Source organism: Puntigrus tetrazona, chromosome 7 (assembly GCF_018831695.1).
Source record: "Puntigrus tetrazona isolate hp1 chromosome 7, ASM1883169v1, whole genome shotgun sequence".
Taxonomy (NCBI): Eukaryota; Metazoa; Chordata; class Actinopteri; order Cypriniformes; family Cyprinidae; genus Puntigrus; species Puntigrus tetrazona.
The window spans coordinates 28,167,495-28,194,655 of record NC_056705.1 but is presented as its reverse complement, the minus strand read 5'-3'; the positions used below and the strand labels follow the sequence as shown (position 1 = coordinate 28,194,655).

Sequence of the window (27,161 nt, the reverse complement as noted above, 5' to 3'; positions counted from 1 at the left end):
TTGGATGACCTACTTTTTCTGCCAAAATTCTGAAATGGACACTTTATTATCCCATGAAGCCAGGGGAGCTGTGAGTGGCAGTGAAGTGATGCAACTGACACCATCGCTAATATGACAAAGTCAACATGGCAGATGTTGTACATCCAGCTTTCATTCATACTATATATAGAATGTCTTTTTTAATGACCGCAGAGTTTGTTCCTCATCAAATTCAGTACGACAATTCAAACGGATTGTGGTGCAACAGTTTTTTAGCTGCACCAAGTTCAAATCGACGTGCGCCACAAAGATAACAAAACTAGTTTAACAGCACACACTTATCTACATCTATTAGTTCTGGGTTTACAACCAAAGAACCTATGCAACATGCATGTTCATTTTGCAATGCTGAAAATAAAATGCTGATGACTGACCGAAGAAAGTGCTTGCAAACATACTGCTGGGGGGTTTGGGGGACGGGTAAGATGGAGAGTCTCTGTTGAAGTCATCTGAGCTGGGAGATGGTGCATACACCTGCAAAAAGAAGAAAACAAAATCAGACATTACAACGGAGAACGACTGCTTACAAACAGGTGTGAGGGAATGTAGGTAATTTCGATAAAATAGAGCGACCACCATACAGACACGCTCATGTCATTAAATGTTTCCTCATACCCTCGGTCTAATTCATACATACCATGAAACCTGACTGCATAATAGGACACAAACAATGCAATGCAACGCATATGGCCAATTTACAAATTCTTTGATGTAACAGATGGCTAATTTAGAAGTCTTATAAAAAAAAAAGAAGGGAGGATTATCTACAGCGTAATGTGCGCTTCAGTGCTTAATTGTAATATAATGACGACGACATGCATGCCCGCCGAACAAAAGCATCAAAACAAATGGATTAATATGCGAGGGGGAGAGCGTTCGGGTGCATATGTGTTTGTGTTTATGCGAGAGTATTTTAGGAGCTGTGGGGTTGGAGCGGGTCGGGCCAACGGAGCAGTGGTTACAGCTGCAGAAGTGCCCATTCCAGTAGAGGAGGATCAAAGGCATGAGGCTACAGCCCAGTAATGTGGCTCTCTCGGTTCATCTGATCCAGATGGGACAAAACCTCTCGGAGAGAGAGAGCAAACGCTAGCATGTATGGCACGAAAGAGAACGCTAGGTAAACATGTTACAGAAAGTATGGCTTATTATCCGTCATTAAGCGACACGGACTTCCTCGAGCCCTCTCTTTTCGGTTTCCGTGTCACCTGCCGTTTAAATTCCTCCCAGCGAGGACCCGACTGCCCCGTCATGTCAGTAAGAACCAATCCCTGTAACGCAGAACAGATGTGCATCCCAAAGTGTTTCAAGTTACTTTAAGTTAAACACAACCTCTCCCTCTGCTCAACATCACAGCAACTTTTATTCTTAAAATAAAATCAAACCACATGATATAATGTTAACGCTCTCTGAGAAACACAAACCATCAAGTGTATTAAAAGGGCACTGAACGTCAGGGAGAATAGATACCTGCCCTGAAAATAACTGATACAGTTATTTATTAAATTACATTCGTCTAAATTAAAGTCGGTTATTTACACCAAGTCAAATTAGACAAATCTGTGACTTATCTTTGTTAATGATCAGTATCTAACATTTAATAAAAGAATATCTGTTAATAGTGAATAAAATACGTTACTAAATTGCACAAAATCGGAAATGTATTTAATTTGTTTTAAATAATTAATTTATTATTCACTATTAATTCATATTCAATCACACTATAGTAAAATGCTGAGCAAAATAAAAAAAAAATAAAATCCTGCAACAATAGCCTAATCACGAATGAGAAACTAATAACCCTGGCAAATATTTGAGTAATTATAATCAAATATTAATTGCATTTAATTTCCATCGACAGATCCCCCCCGCTCATTAATATTTCAGATGTACGCAGATCCCCTTCATCACCCACGCAAACGCACGGCTGCAGCATGTCATGACACACTCTGCATTACGATCAACATCTAAAGCCTTTCAGTCAGCTTAGCCAGCTGTGTGCGGCCGGGCACCTTGCTGAGGCGGCAGTACGTGCCCATGTGATTGGCAGTGAGTGTGTTCATAAGCTGCGGCGGGCTCCCGTGGGTGTGCAGGCGCACACATGTGACCCTGGCGCTGGAAGTCCCCTGGTGATCTCAGGTTAGGGCGGCGTGGGAGAGGGGCCTTTGTCTCCGCCTCATGGCTCAATGGGCAGCATATGGCAGCGGATAATGCTAATTGTCCGCTTTACCCCGAGCTAACCAGTCGACCCGTTAATAAACCTTCCTAAACACCGGCGCCCCGCTCCACCACCAGGATGGATAATGAAAGAAAGCGCGAGAGAAAGAGCAAAGGAAACGCTTCCTTTGACCAGGGCTTTAATTAGGAAGCTGTCAGTTATTCACGAGCCTCTGATCTAAGCGCCCACCTTTAAATGTTGTTTCCCCCTCATTGTACTTTTTTATAAGATAAAATGTAGAAATAAACTACGCAAATAAAGGGTGTATATTTACGGCTCTCGCACTTCTCGACCAACACATTTCTAAGACTGTTCCAGTGATTTATAATCATATTTATTTCAAACATAAATATTTGAATATCGTTTACAGCACTTTTATTGTTATTTAAAAAAAAATTCCATTAATTTTTCCAGACCTGGGAATGATATTTTTAAAATATCATATAAAATATGATATTTTCACAACCGCAGCAACCCTGTATATGGTTTTCAAAAAGATTTTTCATATCAAGCTGTTATTAAAATATAGTCACGGACAAAAGCAATATAAATAGAATTTTTTTTTTGTTCCTGTGTGAGTCAATGGAGACGAAGGCTCACGCTGATGAGTGAAATGAGTTTTTCTCTTTTTTTTCCTCGCCTGTCACACCTTCCTTTGATCTGAAAACCACATCCATCACAACAACACACGGAAAAACCACTAAACTGTCAACATATGGATAAGCCCAATGACAACAGTGAAAGAGGCAGGGAATAGAGAGAGAGAAATGATTATGGAGGGAGGAAAAAAAAGGCCGAACAACAGACAAACCCACAAGGACGGGCTCAGAGCAGAGGGACCGCGAGTGACAAGAAAATATCCTGCCTCTGCATGTCACTTGTTTAGAGTCGGATCGCGGCCCGAGGGCCTTCCTTTTCAACTCCCATCTAACACACTTATCAAGGCGAAAAGGCACGCTACACGCACACAATGAGCCCCTATTGAACACAGCAGCTCTGTCCTGAAGGGACACGTTTTGACTTTTAAAGCCAAGTCTGTCTACAAAGAGCAGACGGTAAAAGTTTGAAAGTTAAAAGCATTTTGTTCCTTGCAGATACAGGTGGAAGCCTTTCGAGAGCACAAAAACAACACGCACGTTTGCTTTGAACAACTACAGACGAGCGACGCTGACTCATTATGCAAAGTTTCTTCCAGAACAAAACCTTCAAAAAGGCTCACTATGTATCTAAAAAAATATTTGAAAAAAAAAGAAAAAAAAAAAGAAAAAGAGCATCGAGGACTGTTTTCCTGCGGAACACCGCATTAGCCCAGTAAATCTTAAAGGAAAAGCTACCACCTTATACAAACACTTACAAATACGCGCATTAAAGCGGGAAACAGCAGAGAGGAAATAAAATACTTCACACGTCATAAAATGACCCGATCAAAGCCAGGGAGGCCGCTCGCCCTCCAGGGCCCGGCCATAAAACTATTGGTACCAGCCTGACATTCAAACAAATCAATGTGACTTTTATCTTTGTTGATGCTTAGAGCATCTGACATTTAATAAATAAATAATATCTGTGAGCCAAGATATAAATAAAGCAACACAAGGAAGGGTTTATTGGGCATTTACCCACTGCTTTGGATCATAAAGCTCAACTCTGACCCGAGTGAGCCACATGCTCCTCATTTTCTCTTTCCTCCCAGCCTGCATTACAAGGCTGGAAATACTTAATATAAAAAGATCAAAGTGAGCTTTGTGGTGCAGGAACAAAGAGATCTGTCATAATGGCCTACGAGGAAAGCTAACTCTGGACTCTGTCAGATGACCTCAAAAGAAGTGAAAACACAAGCTGGGGTCTCAGAAACCATCGAGAGCTTGGAGATCGGATATTTTAGAAAGTTGTGCAAACGTGATTGCTGCCGCCCTTGTTAAAAGCAACAGTAATAATGCGAATAAAGTATAAATTTCATAAGCAAGCTCTTATTAAATGGGTAATGGATCGTTCTTAAATTCATCGAACAGATGGAGAAATCTCCAGAGCCCTGCACAGACACGGAGAGAAAGACATCGGGGAAATCTACTGGAAACTTTTTCCTCTCTGCTGAAGTTAAGCGTTCGGTGCTTTACGTTGTCTGGGGAGCAGAGATTCACTTTAAGGAAGTAGGTGGAACATTCTGCCCTTCCCAACACGTTTATTTGGCGATACATTGCATAGATATGTTTATATAGCTGATTATACATGAATCACTAACCCAAACCTGAATAATTGATAATAAAAATGACATTCCCATTTACAGTTAATCATTCTTTTTTTCTATTTATATGTTATACCTTTGAGGTCATTCTCGAAGGGAAGTTTTATCAGATTTTGCTATCTTTCCGGAAACCCTTTAAGCAAAGCCGAGTGAACTCATGAGGCACAAGTGCAGGTTCGAGTCGCCACCTCCTCTTTCTCGTAAGCCTCTACCACCAATCCAATCATCAAGCACCTGACAAACACCCAGCACACACGCACACGAGCGTTCACACGGACAGCCACACGCAGACAGGCAAACAGGCATCGTGAGAGGCACACAGAAATCAAAGGGCCTGTGGTGGAGAGGTTTAGGAGTCCCATCAGGATTCCTGTAGAGAGAAGAATGCCTGGCTGATTAAAAACAGATGGAGAAACAGCGATGCTGCAGCTCTGAGCTCAATCTGCAAACAGGAAAGTCAAACCTCAACAGACAGACTCTCTCTCTTAATCATTCCCAGACTTCCACTTGTTATTATTGTGAACCCGTCTCAGCGAAAGCGAGCGCTCAGAGCTCACGGTGAGCCACAAGCACCGCCAGCATCCGTCACACACAACTACCACCACACAGAAAAAGCCCACGTTTACACCTAACAAGTGCGAATGCATCACGAAAACTGCGACCGACTTGCAGAAGTGTCACTTTCCCTCCAAAAAGCAGTTGTCTTTCAGAAACGTCACATCTCGGGTGACTTAAAAAGACTTTAAACTCTCTAGAGCAGTTAAGAAAACACACTTTGTAAACTGCAAATGAAAGTAAATGTTGACCCAGCTCAGACTGAGGTAATGGAAACACAGCAGTCAGCAGTCACACACACACACACACACACAAGCAAAGCCGAGAGCGACGAGACCCTCAACTGAACTACACACTGAACAGACACGGCTCACCACTCCATTAAACTCGACAGCTCACCGCGCGCATGAAAAAACATGTTTACTTATACACACTTCCTCTAGGGAGAGAAGGCACTCACCGATTTTCCGTTGTAGTAATACATGCTGCCCATTCCAGGCACGGGGTAGGCGCAATACATGATAAAAGCCTCAGCGATACTGGGAAAGACGCGGAGCCTGATACAGAGGATCTCTTTTCAACAGCCCGCTCCCTACACATACATCCACCCGCTGCACAAGGGACTAATTCCTTCAGTGCTGGCCCCTTACACATGGATCTACTCACAGACAACTTATGCAAAGCAGGACCGTACCAACTCAGCCGGCAGCGAGGGGGGGAGGTGGCTTATGGGAGGAGGAGGCAGCGGACGGACCAATACCCAGAGCTAGGCTCCCCTAAAGCCTCATAAGTGCTGAGGCAAAGAGAGGAGGGGGGAGATGGAGGATAAAGAGCGAGGGAGGGGCGGAAAACAAATGAGTAAGTGGATTGACTTGTACTTTAAAAAAAGAGACAGAAAGGAAATTAGAATGGAGGATTTTTTTGTGCGCAAAAAGGGGCTGATCGAAACATTGAAACGACTGTTGTGTTCGTTTACCTGTTGATGCTCGTCTGTTCTTTCACAAGCAAACAGAAAAATGAAACGAAACGTGAACTGATATAGTTTAGAAGGGCATGCAAACACAAAAACACATACACACACTGGTCTAAATCCTCAGCTGATTAATCTTTTTAGCGATTATTGTTTTTTCTTTTATTAAGGGGTTGGATTGAGGGTATGGAGAGATTTTCTCACTGAGTCAGTAATCTTGTAAATGAAAAAAAGTTAGAAATAATTCTATAACAGTAATATATTACATATATATATATATATATATATATATATATATATATATATATATATATATATATATATATATATATATATATATATATATAATAGGATGTAGAACAAGGTCATGGGGAATAAGGGATTAATATGTGCTTAATTAGCACTAATAAATGGCTAATATTCTGCACGCTAATAATCAATTAATAGGTGCAACCATAAAATAAAGTGTTTCCTATTTTCCTACTACTTCTACTAATATATTTTTAGAATATTATATATAATAATATATAATTAAGTATTATAAAATAATCTAATGAAAGCGCCAGTAAAGACAAATGCTGTTTTTGTCCTTTTTACATTTTTAGTCATCAAATAATCTTGAAAAATATATATCCGTTTCCACAAAAATACAAAGCAGCACAACTGTTCAGAATAAGAGCTGTTTCATGAGCAGCGAATCAGTATATTAGAATGATTTATGAAGGATCATGTTACAATGAAGACTGGAGTAACGATGCTGAAAAAACCATTTAAACAAAACTAATTTTTTCACTGCATTTTTAATCAAATAAATGCAGTATTTGTGTGTAAAGGAGCCTTCTTTAAAAAAAAACATTACTGACCCCAAACCACTGAGTTTTACTATAAGTATAAATGTGTTCATACATTCGTTAATTATATAAAAATAATAAATCAATGGTGATATACAATAATAAGCATTTCTAACACTGCTAATATTACGATTAGACTCTGCACTTGTTCGCCCTTAACCAAGTCTTGCGCCGAATCTTGCGACCTGTGGCTGTTGTTTTTTAATAGTCCCCCCACAGTGGCGTGACAGCAAACACAGAGAGCTGTTGAACACATCCAACAGCTGCAGAGGGGCCGAAGCCTGACGTCAAGCTCCGAGAGCAATGACGCTCCGCTTCCTCACACGTCCCCTCCTCTCGCTTTCATTGTACCCGCTGCTCCCCTTCCTGGGCCTCTTGCCCATAGACCATAGGGGCGGTAGGGTACACAACCCAAATAACAGGCGCACTGGGGGTGGGAGAAGAGAATGAGGGGAAAGAAGGGAAAATGAAGGGAAATGGGAGGGTGGAAGTGGAAGAGAGGCAAAAGAAAAAGGCTGGACACAGTCATTGAGAATGAATGGACAGGGGTGCAAAAATAGACGGGGAGGCCGAGGTTATCCACGTGCTGTGAACACGCTGACCTGCAGCACCATCGGTCTCTTTAAAGCCCACTCTAGGCCTGCTCCACTCCGGGCCCTTTCATGTCTGTCACTGCAGGCTTCCCAGTCCAAACACCGTCCCATTCACAACATTATTGTTATGGAAAGATGAAAGCCTTCCCAGAAAACGATACTTTATTATGCTTTCCCCTCTAATTCTATTATTATTTATTCTCTTTTCTTCTCCGAGTGAGACTCTTTCAAATGTGTCCAAGGTGGTTGAGATCGACAGGCTGGTACCACTTTAAACCTGGAGCCGTTTCAAGTCGATTCTTTAGGAGAGAGACGGCCGTGATGGAGGAACGCTTGAAGGCTCCATAAAACAAATCCAGATAAAGAATGCACTGCTGGGAGGAAAAATAATAATGAAAGAGACAAATGAAAAGGGACGGAACTGAAATCACAAATCACGGACACATGTCCGGAGAGTTCGCAACGCATGTTTGCTTTGTTCTCGCAAGATTTCCACGCAAATGCCACTATAACTTCATTTTGATCATCGCTGTGAAAATAACAAATCACTGGTGAGGTTCGTCACACATAAACTTAGTTACACCAGACACAGTTGCTTACATTTAATTGCTAAGCAGATACAACACGATAAAGCGACTTTTTGCCAGCTCTTATTTCAGATAAGTTCTGGATAGATCCACACACACCAACATTTGATCAATCGAGCATATTTGTTTTGTTTTCGAAAATATTTTAAACAATTTAAAATATCTATTTAATATTGTAATAATGAGTTAAATGCACTTTTCAGAAGCTTTTACTAAAGTGCCACATGATTCTTCAAAAATATGCTGATTGTGTGCTATATTATTATAGAAAAATGTTTATCAAAATTTCATCTTGTTTCTTTTTTTTTGTGGACGGATGATATTGAAATTTCAGCAGAACAGGATTTATTTGAAATACAAAATCTTTAGTAACATTACATATTTCTTTATGGCCATTTTTGACCAATTTAATGCATTTTTAATAAACAAAAGTATTAATTTCCTTCAAACTTCAATGTTTGAACGGAAGTGCATTTTTTCCATTTTAAATTTAAATTATTTATATTTTCAACGTATGCACTGACATATATTTAGCAAAGTCATTTTGTGCTGTATCTTGCTTTGAATGAACGCGTTAAACTTGCCGCTGGAAACGTAATGCACTTCGCAGTCGAGACGCACCTGTTTAGACAGAGTTAAGCCAACCCAGTTCTTCATCGTACCGCAGACGCAGGAGGTCTGGAGGATTCACCTGTACTGATTGTGTGGATTATGGAGTTAAAATGTAATAGGTGCAGCAGACAGTCTGTCCCACTAATCAATCTGAAAACTAGACACTTCCGCATCAACATCCCCACACGCATCCCACGTCTGCAAATTAGAAACATGCAGAACGCTCATCTCAGCCCATACGAGCTAATTTAACATCTTGGTGTTTCTATAAGGCCATTCATCACAACACATTAGGAGGAAAATCTCTCTCCACGGCTCTCGTGGGCTTATGAGCATTCTGTTATGTGCTTGTAATGATTAATGTTTCCCTGCCCGAGGACAGCGCCTAGACAAAACACACAAGAAAGACGACATGAACATTATATTAGAATAACACCGGTATTTAGAGAGCATCTCCTCCAGACATGATAAATCCACCGGGGCCCTTTCATCACGGTCCAAGAGGGAGCCTCGGGTTTTGAAGCCGGCGTGCATGTCTGGGCCAACGCACGAGACGAGCAACAAGTCTTCATCCAATTACTGCGTACCTGACATCAAGCAACACAAAATCAGCTTCACCCACTTACCTGACTTGCACCTATGCCCACAGTGACACCTTCTCTACATGTGACATCTGCTGTCTGCTGACCTACAACCGAGACGTCTGGGGCCCACGTGCAGGCTGCTCTCCAGCCAGGTAAATCATGCCATTGTGGCTTAGATTAGCTCTACTTTACACACATCACATCTTAAGACAATCAGCTCTTGACTGTTGACAGAACACGCTCTTAAAGTGCCCACAGCTGTGAGAGCAAAACACAAACACAGCATATTTCTGTAAGCCCAAACGCGGGTCTAAATTAGCAGATATTTCTGTGAGCTTTTCTTGTAGTCTGACAGTAGATGAAAGGTGAAGGTCTCTGTTCTTTTGTAGGCTTCAGGATTTAGGGCTCTGAAGTCTGAGGTAAATATGGGCAGCCTAAATGGATAAAGAGACTCGTTCCCTCGTTCTAAACTGATAAAGAGGTGGACATGTCTCTGTTCAGCATCAGAGTCAAACCAGGGACATCTATCTAATCACTTATCTGATGAGCTCATATCCTTTCAGACACACACACACACACACACACACACACAAACACAGACACATTTACCTTCCTATTTAATGAGGACATGATATAGACTTCTATTGCTTTTGTGTATTCAAGTTAATGACTAAAGTGAATAAAAGGTAGTGACTGCAAAAATCTAACATGTACATGTACAATGAAGTGTTAATGTCAGAGAGCTAATGTAAAAAATAATAATAAAATGGAAAGTGGGTTTAAATACCAGATCTTTGCTTTCAAATACCAGATCTTTAATATCAAATGTAACTTATTCATTATTAATAACTCGCTAATTATTTGCGAAATACTAGCAATTTCTTAATATGTAATTTTTTAAATAAAATAAAATTGTAAGAATGTATTCATTTTTGCTGTGTTACTGAAATCGTGTTAAAGCATGAAATTTCAATACGTAAAAAATCTTTTTTTTTTTAAATCGTCCCTAACGTTTTCGGATATATTTGAAATGTAAAATAAATTTAGTGTAGTACAACTAACTAAACGCTGACCCACACACTGCCCCCTGGCGGCAGGATTATGACCCGATGGCCTACAAGGACAAACCCCAGACACACGGGTCACAAGGACATAATGAGCCTAAACATCAGATAAGTTTGGGAGGAAGTGGAATGTCTGAAGATCAAGAGAGCTATTAAAAGCTACAGGTAACAGGATGAACACGTGAGTCGTGGGAGGATACAAGATCACATGACTGTAAGCTCAGAGATATCAAACCAGTGTGGCTTTTATTTTATGCCGCTGGCTGCAGAATACGCTTTTTAAAACAGAGATGTGAGGCCATAAAAACTCAGCGCTGAGGAGACACAAAAGAGAACAGAGATTTTCTCCAGAACAAAGAGCAGTGGCCACATGAAAGACCTACATCAAACTGTACTGTTATTCTTTACAGAGCTTTAGTGGGGCCTTTTATCCCAAGGCATGTCCAACTACACAGGGTCTTCACTACCAGGTTGTGACCTTGCATTAGAGGCAGGGGGTTCAAAGAGAGCTGGCAAAAAAGGAGGGGGAAACAGCCCAGAACAAATGCACACAAAAAGCCCAATGTGGTGTTGGTGACCTGCATCAGCTTGCATGGCCTGTAGATGGCTGTCTAGTCAAAAATGCAGGATGTATCTTCTGAATGGTGGAGCTCCAGTCAAGCTGACATCTCCGAGCTTTGGGCGCTAGTCTCGTGTCCTTGTCGCCACAGTGGATCATAACCTTCTTCTCACTTCTCTCCTGGTGCTCGTTTCCTCGCTAAGTGCAACTTCTGCCCGACCGAGGGTGCCTGAGTGATCTGTCAAGAGCGAATGACAATCTTTTTTGTCATTCACAGCCAGTGTTCTCGCATGCAAAAGGGCCCGAAGGAAGGCGAGCGCTCCCTGCTGCTTTCTCTCCTTGCCTCTTTTCGTTTCTCCCTCTCTCTCCTCCGATCATCTCTTCTGGGCTGAACATCGGCGCCCCGGCGCAGGCAGTGTCACATCACACAGTTGTGCCCGTGACAAGGGTGTTTAAAAAAAGCCAGGCTATTTACACATATAGGCTGCAGCTCCAGGCTCTCCGCCAAGTATAAATCTCCCACAAGATGCAGTTACTTGCCCAAAGTCATGGGGCCGTCCATCCGCCTCTGATGCTTTTTCTCTCTCTCTCTGCGGCTGTCAGAAGGGCCAGGGTCCTTCAGCACAGGTGCCCACACAGCTGCCTGACAGCATAGCTGCCGCGGCGCCAGACGCACATGCAAACTGCAGAACACGCGCCTGCCACGCTCCGAGCTCCCTACCTACATCTGCTCAAAAAGCTTCCTAAAAACGCTAGCCAGGCATCACACGGTAGAACTGAAGAAACGTGCGATTCAGTGCGATAACCCAACGCTTCAATTAAATAAATATATACACTTCACATTTAACAGTGAAACACAGCACTGTGTTCATTTACACGTGAGCAGCTCAAAATGATTTTCAGAGAGACAGTAAATACACACCAGGGTTAGTCCACTAAAACTAAAAGCACAAACAACACATTTTAGCAAAAGCTTTTGTTAGATAAAATAAAAGCATTATCTGAAATAAAAATGGTAAAATATTATGTGAGCATTTTAACTTTAAAATTCAGTAAATAGACGTAAAGAACCATAAATGACCAAAATGCAACAAGATGATTAACATTTTAATAGTAAAAATATTAAACGTAATGTTAACTATTAATAAAAAGTACTGGTACACACTGGTAATAAGAAGCACTGATAAACCAACAGTCAACTAATTATTATAATATTCACAACTATTATTATAATAGTCACATAGATACATAATACGATTTTTTTAATCTCAATCTCTGTTTCTTAATCAGAAAAATCTGATTTTTTCCCTAAACCCTTCAGCCCTACTCATGTCTAATCTTCAAATGTTTAACAAACATCCGCTATCTTTCTCTAAACCTTTTCCTGCAGTTCAAGGGTTAACATGGTTTCCTCATCTGCTCAAAACAGCAAGTACACAAATCAAACACGGTTATAAATATTTGCACGTCCCCAGTCTGCTGCCATGTCTTATTTAGGGCTTTATGTCGTAAAGCATGCCCTCGCTGCTCCAGAAAGGAGCGGATGTTATTCCATAAATATTTACATCTATACGTAAACTAAGCCGATCCATCAGCCGTGTTGCGTTTAAAAAAAGTGATGAGCTGGTAAGAGGTAAATAGTTAAAGTATTTTTAGGTGAGTTGGGGGTTGTATTCCCTGCGGAGGGCCTGATGATGGGAAGCATTGTGTTCATTTTGTTTATCAAGCAGCTCTACGGGCCTCTAGTGGGGCTCGTCTGCTTACACAAGCAAAAGCTTTCAGAGGCATCTGCAGCTGCAAGCCCACTGTACAGGTACCCTGCAGACTGCATGCGCGCACACACACACACACACACAGCTGCCACAGCAACCCTACGTGGCTCTGCAGGTGTACCCGTGCCACTGCGGCTCTCAGCGCCCTTCATTCCCACATCTCTGGTCCGATCACGATGACTGTCACCAAACTGCCAGGCTACGCAAACCAGGTCTCCAGCCATCCATATTTTCATGCAAATTTTGAGATATTGTAGTGAAAATGTCGGATGGAAATTGGCAACACAAACATGAGATTAAAATTTCCACTGAGCCACAAAAACATTTACCGGAATAAATTCATAGAGAGATAAAAGATTAAAAAAAAAAAAAAAAAAAAAAAAAAAGGAATGGGACTCAATAAATAGGTCTCTTTGCAAGGATTTAGTGGGATATTCCATAAAAATGCTGGATGGAAACAACAAGATGAGTCAAAGCAGGCAGAAAATGCAGATAAAATCACAAATTCTGCATGATCAGATGACTTTTCCTCAAGTCATATTATTCACTGTTGCTTTTAAGATCATGTGTACATTTCATGTGATGTTCATTTACTCTGAAGAGCATGAACATACGTACAAGCGCAACCATGCATACTATGCACACTTAACTGGCACAAGATGCTTTTAATTATTTGCATTGTTTCACAGTCAAAAAACTAAAATCCGTGAATGAGATGGAACAATAATAGCAAATTATTGAGAATGCAACAACAATATATGTTTGCGTTGATGACCGCACGTGTGAGGGAGATTTTATTTCCCATAACTTCTTGAGAGAAACATTTCTAGTGTGCATGTGTTAAGCATCTATGTTTGCACGTACTATCATATAAATGCATATGCTAATCTTTTGCATCAAAACGGAAGTCATCACTTACTCCCCTTGTGTTGTTCTCATGCTGTATTCCCTTTCTTCTTTTTCAGACCACGTAATGCTAATGCTTGTCGATGCAATGGCAGTGTCCTGGGGGTTTACGTTAGGGTTTGGTGAAAAACAAACCAAAAGATAATGTATTATTTAACAGAATTCCTGACCTTGGCAGTTGGTCTCTGTGCAAAGCCATGTTCACACAGATAGGATACAGCAGTTTACACAGATGAACAAACACACAACATGAAAAGTCAAGAAATCCCCCCAAAACACACCTATGTAACTTCTTTATTGAGATAAACATCTCCAAACTGGAAGTAAAGTTATCATGACAGTAAGCATAACAGCTGACACACATGAATGTGATAACTTGTTGCTGGGATAAACACAACGTATATTCACCTCTTTTTTTGTGAGCTGCTGCGCTAAGAGTCTCGTGAATGTGCAGCTGCGCACAGAAACAAACGGCCAAGGTCAGTATTTTTGTTAAATAATAGATTAACTTTTGGTTAGTTTTTTACTAAACCCTATTGTAAAGCCTCAAAACACCTGAAATACACGGGGCCATTCTGTCTTACTTTTGCGCTTTGAAAGGCATGAGTAAGGCTTTTTTTTTTAATTCTCCATTTGTGGTCCTAAAAAGGAATACGTGCATATAGCATTAAAACAACACAAGGGTGAGCGATGACTATAAGGGTTACTCCAGCCCAAAATGAAAGTTCTGTCATTAATCACTTACCGTTCCAAAAAAAGCTTTGTTCGTTCTCTGAACTCAATTTAAGATATTTTGGATGAAAATCAGCATACACTTTTCTGCATTCTCACTGCTTCGTAAAGTAACGGTCGAACCACTGATAGCAGACGGACTATTCTGACAATGTATTTCATACTTTTCTAGAACCTGACAGTGTTCACGATTTTCATTAAAAATGTCTTAAATTGTGAACAAACTCTTACGGGTGAAGTATCCCTTTAATTTTCATTTTTGAGTGAACTATCTCTTTAAAGAAAACAGCCCTAGTGGTTTCCACAATTTGACATTCATGATTTTGCGCTCTTGAACACACAGAATCAAATTATGACATTTTTTGCATACATTCGCAACTCAGATGGAAACATAGGCACAAACACACTCTCATCAGCTGCGAGTGGGATTTCGAAAAGAATCCATCCTTTCTTACAAGAGTAGAGTTGTATATTCCCGGTGTGCACCGTCACTGCTCTACCCTGCGCTGAATTGAGCTGCTTTGAGTTATGAGTCACACAAGTGCACCTGCGGCCATGTGTTAAGTAGTGACAAATAAAAGCCCTATGTCCATTTACACAACAAAGAGATGTACCCCACGAGGCCACCAATCTCTCCTCAACCCCCTTACCACCCCACCTCTCTGTCTTTTTCCGTCTTCCCTTGTTTTTTCCTCTGCCATTAATAGTGAGAAGTATCTGGCTCCCCGTTTCCCCCGAGTCTCGTATCACCGGAGCGACTCCGTTCCAGACAAGCTACGATTCAAACACAAATTTAAAGACAAAAGTGCGCCGCGCAACTTCTTATTCACGTCTCACGGAAGAGTCGCGCTTGAGGTGCGCCGTGCGATTATTGAGAGCTCACGAAGACTAATCCTGCTGCCACGCAGCCCTCAAAGGCCTCGTTTTGTTCTGCGGGAGGAATCCGAATCCTGCCGTATTAACGTGAGGGGGATCTCTGTGCTGAAGCTGAAGCTGCGCTCCTGTATTCACCGCGACCAGCACTGTGCGTCTGAAGGCATATCTAAAAGAAGGTTTTCACTATCTGCCCTCTGTTTTCCCACAATGACTGTTCGAATGCGCGATTTATGCATGCAGAAAGGTTGGGAGGGAGTTGGGCCGACGGAGGTCACAGGCGGAGTCAAGCTGAGCTCCACACTTCCTCCGAATCCTAATGTCTGGTGCTCCACTGGGATTATCGCCCATGGAAATTTCCCCTCAATTCCGCGTTATTAATCTCTGTCTGTCCTCCTGTTCTGGCTACATAATGACTAATTAAACATCAAAAGAGCTGTGGCGGGGATGCGGCATGACAGCTCGTGTCCCTGAGCCCTTGTTCCCGCGGGAAAGGGGAGGAGAGGGGGGCGAGCGCTGACGGGGCGGCCTCACAAATCAATCAAGCATCGTTACCTCACACCTACGCCTGCCGCACTCCGAACGGAAGATCCGTAAACACAACAGAGCTGATTTGAGAGGCAGGTCTGGCCTCCTGTGTGCACGCGCCCGACATACGCACAGGTACACGCCGCCGCCGTGTCAGAGGACGACTTTGATAAGAAGGAATTCAAAACTGCGTGCGCCGGCGTACCAGCGGCTTTCATTAAATGTGTCTGTTTGTGCGCTAGCATCTATTTTTAAAGCAAAGCGATGGCAGGAAGATGAAATGATGCTGTACTCACAGATGTAGGCAGGCCAGGAGGGGGCTTGCGCACTTTCTTTGTTTGCAGAGGATCTGTGGAGAGAATACAAAAACAACTTTGAGACATTTGAGGGGGAAAAAGAATAAACAAGCACGCCGAGGCACTCAGTCAGATGTCTCTTTGATTGCTGGTTTACAAAGATAAATATGAAGGAATCAGTGTGGCAGAAATCGAGGAATACTTAAATTGGATGTAAAAATAAAAGCTAATGCTGACTTTCTTTTTTATTCATAGTGTCCGTTATTATACATAACCATGGAGCTATAGTCACGCTTTCTTATTGAGGGCATCAGACAGGCACTAACCTAGTGAAGCAGAGTCCTGAAGGGAGCGTCTTCGTGGATTGGGGCCAGTATACGAGTAGAACGGAGTAGGAGACTTTCCAGAGGTGGTGACGGGCCCTGGGCTTGCTAGCCCTATGTCCGACCTCAGACTAGACTGTAGGGGGAAAAAAAAGAAAGGAGTTCTTCAGGGCCAAGTGCCAGCAACACAAAAAAGTGAATTTGTGTGTGTATTAAATCATATAAAAATAAACTGAGATACAGAAAAACAAATAACAGAAAAGCCGAAGGTTTCCACGATATGGTTAACAACCCAAGAACAGTTGATATTGACATTCAAAACTATATTCTATATACTTAAAGTTGAAAATAAAAACAATAACTTAAATACTGAAACTGAGTTTAGACATCACAAGATTATAACGAACATTATGAAAAAAATTGATTTTGGGATTTGCAAAAGATTCTATAAAAAAATAGTTTGAAATTATAGTTTGTGTTTCTTTAAATTATCTTTATTTGACCGTCAGATGGTAAATGTAATTTAACATGTTAAAAAGGGCAGACAAAAACATGCTCTGTTACATATACAATACAATAAATAAATAAATCTAGAACATTTTATGAAAGCATCCTTAACTGCGATGTTATTAGTAGTCTAAGGTTCTGACGTAAAACGCTGGTAAAAGAAAGAAAGAAAAGATATTAAATAATTAAAAATGTATGTTATTTTTTGTATGACCCTTGAAGGTTTTGTGCTTTACAGAAGGACACAATCAGAACTCGTTATGGGGAGAAAAAAAAAACCCTGAGAGTTTTTCTGCTCTTTCCTCTCTTTGCTGAACACAATTGTGCAGTTATTGATGTGAGAGTGCCAGCAGCTCAGTGAAGTCCAAGGAGAAATCGATCCAATCAGTCTGACCTAGCGATTCCCTCCCCTTCTGCTCACGGTGAACTGCTATTGATCAGGCCTGATCACGGCCCCAGGGCATATCCACACGCAGCCAGGGACACATCCTCACTTAAAGGAGCAGCAGGCCCGGGAGAGTGAAGGATGAGAGAGCCGGAGAGAAGCGGGGGGGGTACGGCAGTGGCCGGCTCAAGCCTCATTAAACCATCTGTCTGATCTCAGGAGCTGTCAGCTCCCCTGTAAAAAACTGTGCCGGCTTAACTTGACAAAACACCCGGTATAGAGCCCGTGAAGTCGACAGGGCCACTAGACTGTCGACGGAGAGCCAATTACGTGAGGAGAGAAGAGAGACAGTGGCCCCAAACCCGTGTCTGATGACTGGGAGATTAGCGTAGGCTTCAGGTTTTGTAAACGCTTTTCCCAGAGGCTATCGCACCCTTGACCAACATCCACTCCGACGCTCGTCCCGGCAAACTGGGTTAAGAGGCCAATTAGAGAAGAAGCCCAATTAGCCTAATCGTCTGCTGAGTTAAAGAGTAGTGCGGGGAGGGGGATGAAAGAGTGACTGAGAATAGAAAGAATCAGGTAACGGGACTCATACTGAGAAACCCAGCATGCATTAGAAAGCAGCTTTTGACAGCTTTTTAGTTTTACCATACTAAAATCACTCAAAAGTGAAAAAAATTACAATTACATGTTTAAGCATAATTATCGTTCTTAAATTGACTAATATTTTGCACGATTTTAGCTTTTATCTCATAAATAATATTCATACTTTAAATGACACTACATTTTTGACCATCTTGTATTAATTATTAATTATGAATTAGAATGTATTTTTTGCGATATATAAATGCTATTTTAGAGGTTATTTTCAAACAATGTATAATAATTAAATAAATGATAAATACACAACTCAAACGGGCATTACTTCATTACACAAAGACAGACCACGTGAACGAATCACTTCACCAGCTTCACACTGTTTATTTGAGAAGGACCACTGTCAAAAATACACAAACTAATCACAATAAACCAAAGATATTATTATTACTTTTAAAGAATATCATACAACCAAAATATTTTTCATCCATGTTCTAATTTAGAATTAATATTTTTTGGACCAAAAAAATGCAATGCAGTGGTTCTTTTGGTTAAACCAAGAAGATTGATTCAAATGATTTACTAATTTATTTAATTAGACACCATTTTTGATGATAGGTTTGTATTAAATCATAAAACAAAGAATCTCTAATAAAATAAAATGATTATTTTTATGAAAAAAATAAAATGACTTCACAGATCTCTAAATTAAATGGTAGCTTACTTTGTGGAATTTAACTGTTACGTGCATTCTCATACACGCATAATAAACTAATATATTAAATAAACATTGATATTATATGACAGAAAAAAAATACTGCAATAATATTTTTGTCCATATCGTTTATCCCTAGTATACAGGCAAATACATTCAGGTTTCAAAGTCAAATAGAAGTCGTAATCAAAACCGCAGTCGAGGCTTACAGAAGAAAGCACTTAAAAATAGCTACTCCTCCTTGAATTTAGCCGATTAAAACAAGGGCCATCAGATCGTGTGAAAATCAGGTTGGCTTCTCCTTTACTGCAGGAGGAATGAGGGGGGAAACGAGCTCTCCAAAGTGACAGGCTGTCAGGGAGGTGGCATCATTGACATTGACATGGCAAAACAGACTGACTAGTGTTGCCTTTGTTCAATGATATGAAATCCTCACAGCAATATTATCTTCTTACTTTTAGCCGCGATGCAAAAACAAGACGGGAAAGCACCGGGGTCAGACGAAAGACCGACAGAATACTAATTTAACATTCAGGAGAGAGTGATTTCAGGGAGATTTGCTGTGGTTTATTATAGTGATGTGAAATTAGTCGAATCCTATTTAAAGATTACATTCAGAGAACTGGCGGTTCCATGAAACAAAAGGGGATTAGTGAGATCTTTCTTAAATTAAACATAGCATAAATAAGAAATGTACACTTTCTGAAGAAAAGCAAAAGGAAAAAAGAAACAACCCAACCTCTAGTCGCATTCAGGCTTCTAGATATGAAATATTTTTTTCATCTTCCAGGTGAAAATCGTAAGTCTTATTTCTTAGAAAAGTAATAATACGCCTCTCGCCAACAAGCCGCGTGATTTGAGGTATCATTCACATCTGCTGCACAAACATTTCAGGATGAGTTACACAGCGACGTTTAATACTCTGGGTTTGGACTGTGTTCAAATCCCTAATACTGAGTATAAGCGATCGCAACGGTGATATACTGACAAAAGCCCCGTTCGTTTCACTCAAGGCTACGGATGTTTGTGTGTGAACGTAGCCCGTGTGTTAGCAGGGTGAGAGGAAAATGACTGCCCTCAGCGGTTTAGCCTTTAAAACAAGTGCTCGGCTTACATGGCAGTCCGGTCAATCTTGCGGATGCCGAGAAGTAGTGTTCATTATAAGAACACTTGACGGAATCACAGGGGCTTCTGAGCCCGCTCACATCTGAACAATCATCTTCCTGAGTGAAATGTCAGGCAGATTGGTGGAGATAATAGCAGTCATCTGTCAACCCGCATCCTGCCGCAACAATCAGAATAATCCTCCACACAGGGGACGGGAGCAAAGCCTACCTACGCGGCTCTCTAACGCTCGCCTCTTATCGCTTCTGTATTTTCACATTTCTCATGTTCGGATCATGGCATTTTGGTGCTACAAGGTTAAAGACTGCAACGGAAGGGTAGCCTTTAGCGTGATGCCGTCGAAGATATTGCTAGCGAACAGCATGCGACAAATGAATAAAATCATTTTAGGAAAAAATAAATAAACCTGTCACATAAGGCTTCTTTTTACTGCAGAGAGATGCATATACTGCTAGATGGGTCACGCTAAAAAGAATCGGCTCATAGGAATCAGTTCTGACTACTGGTAGCTTTGAATGATTTTGATTCGCTAAAGATTAAAAAGTCGTTTGTTTAGGGCTCAAACTAGATTGCAACCGTGACATACAAATCGAATCATCTCTGAAAGGGTTAATGCAACCAAAAATGAAAATTCTATGACTGTGAAACACAAAAGAATATATTTTAAAGGATAACGTTAACCAAACTGTTTGGTGACCATTGATTTTATTGTACTGACACAGAACGCTGAAACGTTTTTCATTTTGTGTTACGTAGACAAATGAATGGTTGGAATAACATATAGTCAAATATATTTTCATTTTTGAGTTAACTATTTAAGAGTTATTTTATCCAGGTAGTAATGATTGGTTTTGATTCACACAAAAATGGCCTTATAAGAGATTTTGAGAATTTAACTGCATTGGTTGAACTGCAGTTTTGATTCACTGGTTCATTTGTTTGGGAATCAAGCAAAACTGTTTGCCCTGTTAATTCCGATTTCCTATGAAGAGCCGATTTGGTCATTAGTCATTAGTTTAGGAGCTGGACTACATTTGTGGCATTATTCATTAAAAAAAAAAAACCCTGGCTATGCTGTCTGTGATGTATGTTTCAAGCAGGAAACAGAGTGTTGTTGTGAGTTGTTCGGTCCACATCAGGCAAGGAACGCACTTGCGAGAATCGGTTCTCACTTCCCAAACCTATGTGAAATTCACTGTTTTTGTTGCTGAATTATTTGCTAGTAAAAGACAGCAGCCAATGAGATGCTTGGCAGGCAGAGATACAGGGGCCACAGCTGGCTGAGACAGTTTGAATATTTAACTCAATAAAAGGTGTACAGTTCCACATCAGGTTCAAATGATGCAATAATACCTTGCTGAGGGAGAGCTTTAGCCTGCAAATGATGACAAACCTCATAAAAAGACGGGATGTTTGGCTTTGTGAAAATCCTGTAACCGCTTCCCATCACTGCCAAACACTTGATAGATTACTAGTGCAGATATTTCCATTCTTGGCACTCGCTGAACAAATAGGGCCTTTTATTAGGTTCCGCAATGTGCATTGCTCAATTTTCGAAGCAGACTGGGTTATTAGGCGCCCGATTCGCGTATTAAAAACACTGCTTCTCCGATAATCTCTGCACCTGATAGTCATCTGTTTATATGCGCGCGGCAGACGCGGTGGCCGTATTAACACGTGGGGTTCAGAATATTAATGCAGCCACCCTGCAGCCCGCATTCTTCCCACATTCGCTCAGGAACCGAATGGCTTTTTCGTTCTTCCTGTTTTTCTTCAGCGACTAGACAAACTGAGTCTCTGCCAGGCTCTGATCTGTGCAGCTGCAGGCCAGCATAAATTCCCCAGTTCCCACACAAAATGTCTGAACTGGCATTCCCTTTCAGAAAGCTCTTTTATGAATGAGCGAACGCGCCGGAGAGCCAGCCGTGTTTTCATTCGTTCTGACTAGCGCCATTCACTGCTCGCAAACCGCACGCCGCTTTTAAAGGTGCGCTTGTGTGCTTCTCCTCTCCCGAGATGGGTGCGCTTGGTTTAGAGGGCGAGGTTATTAAAGGGTCGTCGGGGGCGAGGGTTTGGCTGACCTCACACTTAAGCTGGAGAGGTAGCCTTCCTCTAATACCATCTCCTAGCCATGGCATTAAATTGAATCTTAGAGCTAAGACCCTGCATGCTCACTAAATCCAACTGCTAATAACCCTAAGGTATAGCACTAATATGCGACGCAATATTAATGAAGCATATTTCTTGGTTTCTCAGTAATCATTACCACAAGCTTGGAGAGGGGGCGAACAAAATGTAAACAGAGCAAAAGTGCAAGCAACAGGCGATTAAAAAAATTTGGAGGGAAAAAAAAAAAAAAAAAAAAAAAGAGCGAGGGGGTGTCCAAGTATACTCTCTGACTGACTGACGTCAACCGTGTCAGAGAGAATGAGCAGGCAGGAGAGCGAGGGAGCGAGAGCGGGGTGGTGTGCTCACACAATCCTGTCTTTGTTTGGAACATCTGTGTGGCTGAGGGAGGGGAGCAGGGCCGGGCTCTGTGACCCCGCTTTAATGGAAGTGCTGAAAGTCATGTTTCTGTGTGCTGAAGGCCTGCTCCCTACACATAAACACTCCCTCTAAATCACACATTAAATGCTATTAAAAAGCATTCAGATTAAAAGCATTCGGAGATCACAAAACGCTTTCAGCATCATCTGATGTTAAACAGCTGAGCGGAAACTATGTACACAGTTCCCACTGCTTTTGAGTGATTTCCCGGACTTTTTGATGACTTTTCTTAGTTGTGATTATCAAATGATTTCAGGCACCAATTTATAGTTTTGGCTGAATTACAATAGGTAATACATTAACGTTAAGTTACACAACGTTTATTCATTCACTTATAAAAAGCATACACATTAGTGCGCACCACCTTTGAGTAAGTATAAAAAAATTGTTTTACAAGAACAGATTCATCTCATCAAATGTAACTGTAAAACAAAATATAATATTGCACAAGATTTTCATTTCAAATAAAAACTGTCCTCTTTAGAATGTGACACCGAAGACCAATGTAGGAAAAGCAGCAACTAATATTTAACAATGTATTAAAACTGTTATTTTAAATAAGTGTAATAACATTTAACAACATTGCTGTTTGCATAGTGATCGTAATACAAAAAAACTATTAAAACCAATTTCAAATACTGTAGTTTAGAGCTCAGCTTAACTAAAAAAAAAAAAAAAAAAAAAAAAAAGATATTCACTACAGTAATTCCCAAGAGTGTTTATGATTTCTTTTAATTTCCACTTCTCAAAATTTAAGGTGGGACTTGTGTACAGAATTGAGCCATTTAGTCGTGTGTTGGAGTATTTGGCACATTCACTTTCAGCACTTTGGTAGTTGTGATGAATCAGGGGCTAAGTGAGATTCGCACAAAAGCAAAAACTATGTAAAAACATACTAATAAAAGTGAAGTTGTGGTTGTTACCTGGCATCCAGAGACGCCTGGCTCTCTTCCATAACCAGAGAACGGAGGCCTCTCAGACTTGCCTATGGAGAAACAAAGAGACAAACAATCAGAACGGCACCATACACATTAACCATATAAACATTAATCATGTGAAAACCAGGCAGATTTCAAGGAAGACAAACAATAACTGCCAAAACTCACACATTCTGCGTGAGTTCTGGCAGATGAAGGCTGCTGAAGGTCAGGAGGAACTGATTTATATTTCATATTACATCAGCAAGGTGTGATTTATTTCTGTGTTCCTTTTTTTTTAGCTGTCCATCAGACGGGGCACGTCTGACAGTAAACTACAGGGTCAGACGGGTCTCAGTCGAAGACACTAATCCATCTCTGTATTCTTTTTCTGTGGCAGAAACGGCCCGTGAGCTTTTGAGGGGCGAATAAAAAGTGCCCAGCGCACAGCCGTATGAATCATGCACTTCACAATATCTAAACTCAGCAGTTTCAAGCTCTCGGCGAGAAAAAAAAAAAAACAGGAGACTCCTAAAGGAAAATGATAAACAACTCTAAAAACATCGTATATTATACTTGTCAGACTTTCAAACATTAGAACAAACACAGCGGTGAAGCTAAATTCTGTTTACTCCAGGGAAAAGGTAAATATTTTTGTTACTTAAATTCGGATGCCGAAACTATTTGCGTTACACCTTCTGCGTTCAGGTTCGGTTCTGCTGCGCTCAGGTGCGCGATGCCACGTGTCTGCGAGCGTGCGAGCTTCCGAGACGCAGCCGTGATCAGGTACAGTGGTTTAACTGAAAACACTGCTTCCCCTGTGGTGTAAACTGATCTCAATCGACGTGATATAACATTTGAGAGCTGCGCTCCTGCAAAGGAAGAGGGAGTATAGTTGTGGGTAAACTACTGCGCTGCCTCCCCCTCAGTCACCACAAAAGAATAAAACATCTGTCTTTCAGCGACTTTAAAGGTTAGGAGGCTCTCTCCCCCCCCTCCTCGTCCTGACTTCCTGGGCTGCTACTCAGCTAGGTTTAGGTTTCTGAGTTTGTGGCGCACTCGGGCAGTCTTTGCTCTACAGATGCACTCGTGTCCAGCATTGAAATATTCATTTACAGCATGTGTTTTGTCACACACTCTCTGTCCACGCTGAATAATTTATAAGACCGCGCTGTTGTTTTAGATCCTGGCAGAGCTGGAAGCGCTACTCGTGAAAAACATCCTCCCTCGTTCTGGATCTCTCGGATGCAGCGAGCAGTTGCACGCATGGTTTGGCGTGCTCTCGTGCAGCGTAACCCAGCCATGCGCTGTAACATGTCGAGGGACCTTAATGCGATCAGCGCCGTAACCTCAGCCACTAAGGAGGAGTCCCAGAGGATCTCAACGGTAAACATGCGTTTAACTGTCTAGCATGCCAGAGTGAGCGGCAGACCCCAGCTAACAGCAGTGACAGACCCGAACAAAGAGATGAACCTGTTCACCTGACTGCGTGCATACACCCACATACTGTCAGAGTCATAAATTATGACATGCACGTTAATGAGTTTTGATTGTTTCAATGACATTTTTAAAATCACCCACATATATAGCTAAAATGAGAACTAGTTTAATCAGCCAGAAAAGAAAAAAAAATTCTTATATATATATACCTGTGTGTGTAATTCGCTATAAATAGTTCATTATAAAATAATTATATATATATATATATATATATATATATATATATATATATATATATATATATATATATATATATATATATATATGTATGTGGGGAAATGCTTTTAATTTTTAAGAGAAAGACATGTAGGAGGAGCAGATGAAGAAAAGTGTGACAAAAAGGAACCGGATGAGGGGAACAGAAAAATTAAGAATGACTCTCAGAGCTGTGGAGGAAGAGGAGACGCATGGGGGGCCTGATATTCAGAGAGAATGTGAGAGAACGAGAGCGAGCGGTGGAAAATTATTGGGCGTGCGTTCAAAACACAGAGCGTTCCAAAAGCTGAAAGCATCCAAAGGCGAAGAAAGGCAAAGCGAGGAGGAGGGGGGAGAGAGAGAAAAAGTCTCTCGGAATGTTAAAAATCAACAATGTAAGACAGCTCTTCCACTGCTATAGCAATTTGTTTAAGTGTTACTGGCGAGTGTTTGTGCCAAGCAGGCTGCTGGCTGCGGCGCTGATGTTTGAGGAAGCAGTGCCAGCTAGCGCAGCTGTGAGGCCACTGCCCCCACCCTCCACACCCTCACACACACACACACACACACACACACACACACACCCCTTCCTATACTCTCTCGGCCAAGACACTCACACCGAGACGAGAGAGAGAGAGAGTTCAGAGAATATGCGAGACAGCAGGTGAGAGGAGAGTGTGTGAGTGTGAGAGGAAGTGACAGTGAGTACATGTGTGAGAAGGGGTCACTAGGGGGAATCTCTCCAGAAATGAACTTCAAGAAGTGGGCGTCAAGGCTGCCGATTAGCCACGTCCTCTACAGCCCGGCAAGCCCCTCTCTCCTCCTTTTATCTCATCACACCCTCCTCCTCTTAGCTGGAGCGATGACAGACGGACGAAGGGGGGTTGGCCTGATCAATACCCGCCTCACTGCTTCTCCTGGCCTCCCTTCTCCTCTCGCCTACCCCTGCACCGCGACACATCATACATTATAGAAGCGGGATCTGACTGCGGATGATGAATGTTCTGGCCTCTCCGGGCTTCAGGGGAAGGGCTGACGCGGGGGACGGCCGCACCACCAGCGCACGGGGAAGCGCGGAGGTTAGCCACCGTGCTATAGGTTATCAATGCCCCTGCTGACTCACAGCTAATGAGCGCTCTAGTCACACGATCTATCAAACAGGTGACTGGGGAGCCGGGAAGAGCAGAGGATGTTTACGGGGAGCGGCCGCAACAGAAGCAAACCGATGAAGTTTGATGAGAAAAGGCTATGCCAGGAAAACCGTGGGATCGCTGAAGATTGAAGACTAGTCAGATAGAGATGGTGAACGTCTGGGGAGGTAGCTGGGATAATAAGGATCAGCACTGTTGCAGCTAGCAGTCCGCTCATTTACATAGACGTTTGGAAAACTGGGAGAGTTGGAGCATGTGACCTTGTCAGTCAGCAGGGGAGCGTTAACGGCCCCACCAACTCCACTCCCTGCTGAGATAACAGCTCCTGCAACTCTCCACACGGCCTCTGGGAAAAACAAATACAATTTCTCGGTGGCTCTATATCGGTACCATATTGGTTATCTGTCTATATGGGAGATATGTTTTAATCTATTGCGATAATGGACATATGCACCTTATTTTTAATGTGTGTGCACGACCATTTGTAATTTGAATGTGCGAGGCTTCCGGTGTCATCCGCCTCCAGTTATTTTAGCAGTGCTGTTAAGCTGTTTGATAATGCAAAATGTATTTACTTTATCATTATTTTCATTTATTATCATCCCAATAAAGACATTGGTTTGTAGTGAAAATAGTTTTTAGTTTGTTTCTATTCTAGTCTAATTATTTCCGTATAGCAGCTAATAAATCGAACACCAGGTACATTCACATAAAACAGCTTAGTTTCGCATTGTAAAATAAGGTGGATATTTAATAGTGCATCCTCGTTTCTACAATTACATTGCAAACATTTAATGCATCTTTAAAAACACTAAACCCACATTTTTTTGTCTTAAGATTTTTCATGATTTAAATGTCTTAACTAAACTATGGCTTAATACGGGTTTAGGCTAAGCCCTGTCTATGAAACCGGGCCTAATAATTTAAGAACACTGTTAAACATAACCTTCAGCAAAACAAATTTATAATGGTTCTTTACTACAATCAACATAACCTATTCATATTCTCTTCAACAACAAATGCAAAGCATTTGGCGAAATGTTTTTGCATTAATTCACCCAAAACGTAAAACTCCCCCAAAATTCGTTCCAAACGTGTATGAATGAAACAATATATTTTGTTCGGATGCAAACAACACTGGATTAACACAAGGATTGAACATATTCAAAATATCATTTGAGTTCCGCAGGCAAACTCATGAAGGTTTAGGACGAAATCAGA

General features: G+C 41.4%; 1 protein-coding gene across 8 annotated transcripts in view; it reads right to left on the bottom strand.

Moving 5' to 3' along the window:
* Positions 1–27,161, bottom strand: part of tcf12 (transcription factor 12) — a 95,211-nt gene that overhangs the window by 19,630 nt on the left and 48,420 nt on the right. For 6 of the 8 annotated variants that reach the window (XM_043244455.1, XM_043244456.1, XM_043244457.1 and 3 more), the window contains 4 exons: positions 23,104–23,165; positions 16,305–16,437; positions 15,979–16,031; positions 414–513 (listed from right to left, as the gene is read on the bottom strand). In XM_043244455.1, coding sequence (XP_043100390.1) covers positions 414–513; positions 15,979–16,031; positions 16,305–16,437; positions 23,104–23,165 — 348 coding nt within the window. Of the gene's footprint in view, positions 1–413; positions 514–5,511; positions 5,726–15,978; positions 16,032–16,304; positions 16,438–23,103; positions 23,166–27,161 lie in introns of those variants that run through there. The other 2 variants (XM_043244462.1, XM_043244463.1) reach the window with 1 other exon arrangement.